This window comes from Pinus tabuliformis, chromosome 2_2 (genome assembly GCF_031772625.1).
Source record: "Pinus tabuliformis cultivar Carrire ecotype Pingquan chromosome 2_2, CPIR1, whole genome shotgun sequence".
Classification (NCBI taxonomy): Eukaryota; Viridiplantae; Streptophyta; class Pinopsida; order Pinales; family Pinaceae; genus Pinus; species Pinus tabuliformis.
The window spans coordinates 562929551-562938841 of NC_142300.1; the positions used below are offsets into that span (position 1 = coordinate 562929551).

The following is a 9291-nucleotide window of genomic DNA, read 5'->3' on the forward strand; positions in this document are numbered from 1 at the left end:
GACTAAATTGGGGAGTTTTGAACCTCAAATGTCTTGATACATAACACTCAATTTCACGACACTTTCCAATTGAATTGTCCCTAGAGGTTAACAATATTTATGAAGGCATTATAGCTCGTCATGTCACTAGTGAGGATTTGAACTACACTTTCCAATTGATTTGCCCCGCAAGGGCTAACAATATTTATGAATACATTATAAATCATCATATCACTAGCGGGGATTTGAATTAATCTCCTTCCCAACCCGAGGGCTAAATTGAGTTTGTTGGTACCATGCCAACCCACACTAGCACGGATTTGAACATGGGTGGTGAAGATAACGACCATTCTACCCAATCATCCAAATAACCCCAATAGACTTAAGAATATAAATCTTACAAATACTCAAATATATAATATTTTTCTTAATATTTTAAAAATTGAAATAGACAATTATAATAATAATGAAAACCTTCCAAACCCCTTGAAAATTATTTTCAATCATGAATATTTTAATTACTTATATAGTGGCACAAAGTGCATAATTTAACATCACAATAGCAAATTGTGAAAATTTATATATTCATCAATATACCCAACCACACTATAGATTCTATGGTACTCAATATATATTGAACTTCTATATAAATTGGGTCTTATAATAAATATACAAAACACAATCTTTATTGATAATAGAATAATTACTAGCAATTGTCCCAAAAGGTACAAAGAGAGGCCGATAGGATTATTAAATTGGAATTGATGAATTTTTCTAGAAGAGTTAATTGGTTTGTGGAAAACCTTGTTTTCTTGGACTGGATCATTGTGCAGTTACTTTTCTTTAGATGTTTTTTTCATATCTATATCACAAGATACTTGTATTAGAGTTCATTTTTCTAGATCACAAGTATCATTAACACGATCCGATTAAGCAAGTTTTCAAAACAAACAACATCATCACCATTGGCATTGTGTGCACTGTGTATTGCCATTTCAGCTCGTTGAAGTTCATCAAATATTTCTTCAGTCGATCTAGAAATTAGTTGCCATTCCATTTGCCTGATTAGCTTCCAAATGACAATCACTTTGTCTTTTGTTCCTGCCATTAACACTTGGTCCTTGCAGACCACCAATCCTAGTGGATGATCACACTGTGGTTTTGTAACTTTCAGGATAGCCCAACTCTGATTGTTTAGCGAGAAAACTATTAGGCTCTGATGGGCTTCCAATAGCCAATACATGGCATCCCTACAATAGACTCCATGAGTATCAACTACTCTCATATTTTGAAGGTGATGCTGAGATATGAACTCTATCCATGAATTGGTTACAGAATCATATATCATTGTTTTCACAAGACTAATGTCGTTCTCACGATCACAGTGCCTATTAGTATCATCCAGCATGGCAACCAAAACCTTAAAATGATCTGGGCTAGACCTTGCAATGCATTTTAGTTTGGATGTCCATTTTCCATCCATGAAACGAAGCATTTTGTAAACACCCGTTATAGGATTCTTAATGCATAATAAACTTGACATGCATGAGCAGAATTTTTGTTCACTGTATTGTAAAATAAAATAGAATTAGATAACAGCAAATTAGATTAGATCATGCAATAAATTCAAAAATAGCAAGTCATCAGTGAAAATGAGCATGCATATGAACACAAATCACATAAACTTACATTATTAATTTAAAAGTAAAAACATTATACATTGGAAAAAAAACCATAAACTTAAATTAAGCTCACTTAGAAACATAAACTAAGCAAATTCAAAAAAAAACTGCAGACAAACTTACCCTGAACACACATTGCAGAGTTGATCACCCGTGCCACATCGAGGGCGTTTGCCTTTGCTCTCTAATTCGGTATCGCTCTCTAATTCGGTATTGTTCTCGAATTCGGGTGCCCTGTTTCACAGAAAAGTACGCACGAAGCCAATGTCAAACCACCTGTGCCATGTCGAGCATTCAATCCATGGGCAAAACAGTTTGTCATGGCAGCTAACCAGTGTGGAACTTTCTGCTCCATTTTCTGTCGACTTGAATTTTCTGGTATTGTAACATCGATTTTCTCTCAACTTGAATTTTCTGATATTATAGCATTGATAGTAGCAGGAGCCAAGTTTGCAGCCCAACTCCCATGATACCCGACCACTGCATCTGTTCCTGTAACGCGCTACATGGCTCCTCCACCCCAACTTCACCAGAACCATGATTTCTCCGCATTCCACAACCTGCGCTTTGATATATTGACCAAGGAACATGCTTTCGTCGAGAAACCCTTTCAGTGCCCTGCACGTCCTCCGGATCTGGGGATATTGCTGTGATGACACTCTCAGAAATATGCTCTCCAATAGATCGGGCACGATGTTGATTAAAATACAAGGATCTAAAGTCGATGGAGTAGTAATTGCAAAGGTTGTAGTACTAGAAGTTGATTCGTTAGATTGCTCCATGGTTAATATCCCTACAACAATTTCCAGAGGATGGCCATTCTCTCTGACTCTTGAATCTCTCTCGTAATCATCTGAGAGGTGAAATTCCTGCAACCCTCGCAGCACGCTTCAATGCGTCTTCGTTTGCTTTCAATCCTTTGCTCTATGGCATGCCTCTCGACACCACTTGCCAACATTGTCATTATGAGCATCACCATCATCGGCATGGAAAGCGGGCTATACTGTTAATCGCCATAACTATGGCATGCGGGGCACTGTTTCTTGTCAGCGCCACAACCTGCCTGGTGATTTGTCTTGTGAAAATGGAGCGCAAGAGACGACGACTAAGAGAAACCAATGGTGAACAAGAGAAGACACTAATCATGTTCTACAACCCAATTTCTTACGCCAATGCTCTGGAAGCCACAAGGCATTTTGATGAAGAACATGTACTGAGCAGAACCAGGTATGGAATCACGTTCAAGGCATGTTTGCAGGATGGAACAGTGCTATCAATCAGGAGATTAGCAGACGGACCAATCGAGGAGAGTGTCTTCAGACGAGAAGCAGAGGCTTTAGGAAAAGTGAAGCACAGGAACTCTGTGCGAATTGATCTCCCAATAAATCAATCGCACCGCTACTTTTACAAGCCCAAGAAGCGGAATCGCAGCAGACCAGTGCTTGCCAAAAGCCAGGGAAGATGGAAAAAACAGTAAAAATATCTTGCCATGCCAAGAAGGCAACTCAACCGATATTTGGAAAAAACAGTCACACTTCAAATCAATGGTTGAAAGTGTCTCACTTGATGGAACGGAAGAGGGTAAAAGTGTTGACAATTGTTGATGCATAGGAAAGACCTATCAGCCTAATTCAGTGTATTATGTATCCTAGTTCCTAATTGACCTAGCAAACCAAATTCAAATTTACAATAAATAATAACAACATTTATCAATTAAAACTAAGGTGAAACCAACTTCCACCATTATAAGCATTATTATTTTATATAATACAAAACATTAAACATTCCCGTTTAGTTCTTACTCAAATTCCCGTTCAGAAAGAGTCATGAAATACAAAACATTAAACATTCCGGTTTAGTTCTTACTGAAATTCTCGTTCAAAAAAAGTCGTGAAATTTGTTTCCCCAAAAAAAGGTATCTTTGATAAAATTTGATAAGTATACGCATGTATGCAGCCATAAATTTACAACTTGCATAGGACACATATTGTCACGCCCCCAGGCCTACGGTAGTCTTCCAACCGAGCCGGCGAGGTGCGGCACCACCGTGCACTTTCTTTTTAACAATACTTATGCACATGGACTACGCCTACTTCACATTAACATACTTAGTTTGTGTTTCGCAACCAAGTAAAATGCATTAGCCTTTATACTTAATGAAGCCCATACTCATTCATTATCCAATATGCAATTAACCAAGACAATAACAATTGCACACAAGTATAAAGGGAGGGGCAACTCCCGAACAAGTCTGCCCGATAATAATATATTATGACAATCTTCAATAATACATCATACAAGTGTGCTTGGCAGAATCCAAGCCAACACTTAGAAATATTTACAATCAAGGCAAAGACAGCCTTTTACAACCATGTGCCAACCGTCCACGGTAGGAGGGTGCTCACCCGAGACACCAAGAACTCCTCCTCTCGGTTCTGCACAAAATCCCAACTCAAACCGTATCTCTGCACCTAAACTCGACCTCCGGTAAAGACTGCGCACTCCTTGGTAGAGCGCATGAGTTATGCGCACTCTACTTATGTCTGCGCCTTCCTTTTACCCCTTCGCAGATATAGAGAGAGATGCGAAGTGTGTTGATGCTCCAAATGAGCTCTGCGCCTTTGTATATATATGCATTGTTGCCCATTTGTGAAGGGGTGTCTACCTTTAAAGCCGACCCCATAAAACAGTCCAAAACGCCCACACTTTGATCCATTTGCAAGTCGGCCCACCCTTATGCAAATCCCCCAACGCGTGGGTATAAACTCCATTCGGACTTCGCATTATTTCATTAAGTCTTTTGTTCGGGTATAAACTCCATTCGGACTTCGCATTATTTCATTAAGTCTTTTGTTCGTCGCATTTTTCCGTCGCATTTGTTCGTCGCACTGCACTCGCTCGCCGGGTGACCGCACCCGCTCGCCGGGTGACCGCGCCCGCTCGCCGGGTGACCGCACCCGCTCGTCGTCGAACTGCACCCGCTTGCCGGGTGACCGCGCCCGCCGTTTGTCGAACCTCGCCCGCTCGCTGGGTGACCGCACCCGCTCGTTGTCGAACCGCGCCCGCTCGCCGGGTGACCGCATCCGCCCGTCGTGCAAGGGCGCCCGCCCGAGTCGTATAAGTGTCGGATGTAATGTTGCCCGCTCGTCGTGCACGGAGGCGCCCGCCCGTTTCCACCATCCGCCCATCATGCACGGCGCGTCCATCTGTCGCGCGCCTGCCCGAGTCATGAGGGCCTTACATCCTCCTCCACCTAAAATCATTGTCGTCCTCGACAACATACCATCCTGGTAGCTCCCCACCAAGATCATCATCAACCATGATGTAGACTCCTCCATATAAGGCAAACATCTCTGCAACATATATAAAGCTCCATCGCCATCATGTAACACCTTAGTGACCAAATTGTCACCAAGACAACCATACCAAGGTATACACCTCATCATCTTGATCCCTATGTCACCACGTGAACTTTTGTCATGATACTCCAGCATAATGCCAACACATCTTTGTACACTACTAGTCCCCATGTTTGAACTAGTCGGGTGATCAGTCCAACTGTCACGCTCAAACTATGAGAATGCACATCCTCATGTCCTCATCAACTGTTTCTCAAACATCAGCCACATCCTGAACCTGATCAAGATTCCATCCATGTAAGTAAATCCATGTTCAGGTCCATGAAGTAGTCCTCATCCCATCTGCAACATGTCCCGTATAGTCAACCTGATGTCCATGACTCTAGCTGTCCATGATGTCCAACTCGTGTAGACTCCATCCCAGCCTTTGATCATCTGCATCCAAGTCCTCATCTGTCATAAAGAAGCCTTCTCCAAGGCCCCTTGTAAAGTTGATGTGGTTCCTCCCTATCAAGGCCTCCACATCAACCTTCCTTCAAGGTTATCTATAGAGAAAGGAGGGCTAGGAAGTTTCCTCCCTGACTCTCATCCACCCATGTGTCAGATTGATGTTGTGTCCTTAAGTATCTATGCACAGCTTCAATCTCTTCACATGTACATCCAAGCTCACCTAGCTTGTCCTTTGTCAACTGAAAATCATATATGCCCATAGCATATCTGCAAAAGTCCACTATGCCAGCAGGATCTCTACCCTCATAACCTTCATCAACCACTGCTTCTGAAGTAGCACTCGGGCTCCCTTCATTTGTAGCTCCATTGTGAAGATCATTAGTAGAAGATGCTCCCAACAAGTGTTTCCATGTTCGTGAGGTTCCCTTCTCACTTCCTTCATTCTTCTTTCCAGCTCTTGCAACGAAGTCAACAAGCTTCCTTTCCTTCGTTGTTTGAACCACACTCCCAAGTCCTCTTTGCTCCACATCCTCATGCTTCACATTCGGGTCTTTGGGATACAAGGTCATAGAAGCCATCCTTGGTCTATACCCCAAGCAACTTCTTCTATTCATCGGTACCATCATGTTCTTTCCTTCAGCTGTGATCAAGAGAATGTCCCGGGTCATCATCGGTATGGCTTGTGCAAGCTTCATAAAGTCCAGCCCCAACACCATAGAATGATCATCCATGTCCACAACTCTCAAGTCCAACTTCCCGAACCATGATCCTACCTTCACCTGAGTGTCTTTTAACACACCATCAATAGCTCTAATGGAAGAGTTAACTGCTTTGAAAGCACTACATTCCCTCTCCATCTTTGCTTTCTTCCCAAAAGATTTTGCTGCCTTCCTGCTCACGAAGCTATGAGTAGCCCCTGTATCAACCAAAGCTGCAAATCTCTTGCCCTTCACGGTCACCTGCACAAAACTTAACTTCAAGGAACCATCTTCCTCTATCGGTTTTGTCTTGCGCCTTATCTCAACAACCTTCTTCAAGAATTCGGTCTCAGAAGTGTCAATAGGCTTACGCTCCTTCTTGACATTCCTCTTAAGATATCTTACTTCCCTGCTTGGTTCTTCTAGGGAACTCGGCCCTGGTCTAGCTTGATTTGCTTCAAGCTTTCCTTCCACCATGTCCTGCTCAAGTGTACCAACCAAGTTTCCATTGACCAAGTCCATGGAACTAAACTTCTGAACATCCTCTAAATGCTCTCGGTAGTGAGTCTCCAACTTGTCAATGTAGTCGAGCTCTTCCTGCTCAATCACAACAACCTTCTTACCAAGAAGCTTCTTCCTTATTTCTTCCTCAATTTGCTTGATTTCGGCTTCCACTTTAGCACTTTCCTTCCTCAACCGGGCTCTTTCATCAAAGAGCTCTTGAAGACCAAGTCTACTTCGTTGGATCTCCTCATCAAACTCATTGAGTTCAATATCTGTCGTACTTTCGCATTGGCTTCTGAGTTCTTCAAGTTCCCTTCTTAGTTCCGAACAGCTCTCTCGAATCTTCATGTTCTCAGCTTGCATCGCAACCCAGTTAGAACTCCATCGACTCATGTGTTCCAATACTTCGTACTGGAGAGCCTTAACTGCACTATGGCTGGATTCACCATCATCCACCATCACTGCCTTTTCAGCCTTCTCCATATTTACCAAGTCACCTGCAAATAGAACCAACCCTTGTTTCACTTCGTGTGAAACGGTTTCCTTCACCTGCAAGAACTTGTCAAGAGCAACCCTGCTCAACAGCTCTTAGACCACTTGTCAAATGCTTCAACACCTGAACCTGTTCACGAGCTCTGATACCACCTGTCACGCCCCCAGGCCTACGGTAGTCTTCCAACCGAGCCGGCGAGGTGCGGCACCACCGTGCACTTTCTTTTTAACAATACTTATGCACATGGACTACGCCTACTTCACATTAACATACTTAGTTTGTGTTTCGCAACCAAGTAAAATGCATTAGCCTTTATACTTAATGAAGCCCATACTCATTCATTATCCAATATGCAATTAACCAAGACAATAACAATTGCACACAAGTATAAAGGGAGGGGCAACTCCCGAACAAGTCTGCCCGATAATAATATATTATGACAATCTTCAATAATACATCATACAAGTGTGCTTGGCAAAATCCAAGCCAACACTTAGAAATATTTACAATCAAGGCAAAGACAGCCTTTTACAACCATGTGCCAACCGTCCACGATAGGAGGGTGCTCACCCGAGACACCAAGAACTCCTCCTCTCGGTTCTGCACAAAATCCCAACTCAAACCGTATCTCTGCACCTAAACTCGACCTCCGGTAAAGACTGCGCACTCCTTGGTAGAGCGCATGAGTTATGCGCACTCTACTTATGTCTGCGCCTTCCTTTTACCCCTTCGCAGATATAGAGAGAGATGCGAAGTGCGTTGATGCTCCAAATGAGCTCTGCGCCTTTGTATATATACGCATTGTTGCCCATTTGTGAAGGGGTGTAAACCTTTAAAGCCGACCCCATAAAACAGTCCAAAATGCCCACACTTTGATCCATTTGCAAGTCGGCCCACCATTATGCAAATCCCCCAACGCGTGGGTATAAACTCCATTCGGACTTCGCATTATTTCATTAAGTCTTTTGTTCGTCGCATTTTTCTGTCGCACTGTTCGTCGCATTTGTTCGTCGCACCGCACCCGCTCGCCGGGTGACCGCGCCCGCTCGCCGGGTGACCGCACCCGCTCGTCATCGAACCGCGCCCGCCGTTTGTCGAACCGCGCCCGCTCGCCGGGTGACCGCACCCGCTCGTCGTCGAACCGCGCCCGCTCGCCGGGTGACCGCATCCGCCCGTCGTGCAAGGGCGCCCGCCCGAGTCGTATAAGTGTCGGATGTAATGTTGCCCGCTCGTCGTGCATGGAGGTGCCCGCCCGTTTCCACCGTCCGCCCATCGTGCACGGAGCGTCCATCTGTCGCGTGCCTGCCCGAGTCATGAGGGCCTTACACATATGCTCCTACTCTGTTTCACAAACCTCATTCTCTTGATAGCCTATTATACCACTGATAAGCCATAGACTCTTACAGATTTCATTAAAAGCCCAGTTAAGGAAGTTGGTCTGCAAAATCTGATTGTATAAAATATCATCCAGCGTCATCTCATGGATCCGCAAGGATTTCTAAAGATTAGAGACCACGAAAATTTATACTTGTGATTGGAATCTGCTCTGTTCTTCCTGTATTAATAGCTGAACCAAAAATCCCATACCTAACTTCGAATTGGCAAACCCAATCGAATCACTGAATGCCGAATTTGTTCGACCAATTCAGCGGAATTTGAACTCTATATATATCTGCACATTTTACAATCAATTCAACCGAAATTGGTCCAAAGCTGTGTTGAGATTTTCTGTTTGGAGCAAAATAGGAAAAATCTCAGCTGATGACAACAATAGAATTCAGGTCCTAGATTAACTCCAGTTTGTTGGGAGGGAGTTAATGCCTCCTATATTTGATGTGAGGGAGTTAATGAGGCTGTTAGATTCTCTATGCTATATAACAGGCAACCATTCGGATGGTTTGCTGAGAGGGTGAGAGTTTTATGAAGTTTTTCATTATGTAATCTCCAATTTGATTAATAAATTCCTGATGCCTATGTTTGGTGGACGTAGCCCAGATTGGTTGGGTGAACCACGTTAAAAACTGTGTTTATGTGCTTGATTTATTCTGCTGTGTGTTTATTTTGTTTGTTGTGCCTCTGGATTCCAACAAGCTGAATCTGAAAACAGGGAGGTCCTGATGCAATCT

General features: G+C 43.3%; 1 protein-coding gene across 1 annotated transcript; it reads right to left on the reverse strand.

Moving 5' to 3' along the window:
* Window positions 1–877: 877 nt before the first annotated feature.
* Window positions 878–1896, reverse strand: LOC149193895 (uncharacterized). Its single transcript, XM_089407474.1, has 2 exons — window positions 1785–1896; window positions 878–1544 (listed from the first exon to the last, which is right to left on the reverse strand). Exon 2 carries the CDS (start codon window positions 1520–1522, stop codon window positions 878–880), a length of 645 nt encoding a protein of 214 aa, XP_089263600.1. The 5' UTR covers window positions 1523–1544; window positions 1785–1896.
* Between the last annotated feature and the right edge of the window lie 7395 nt (window positions 1897–9291).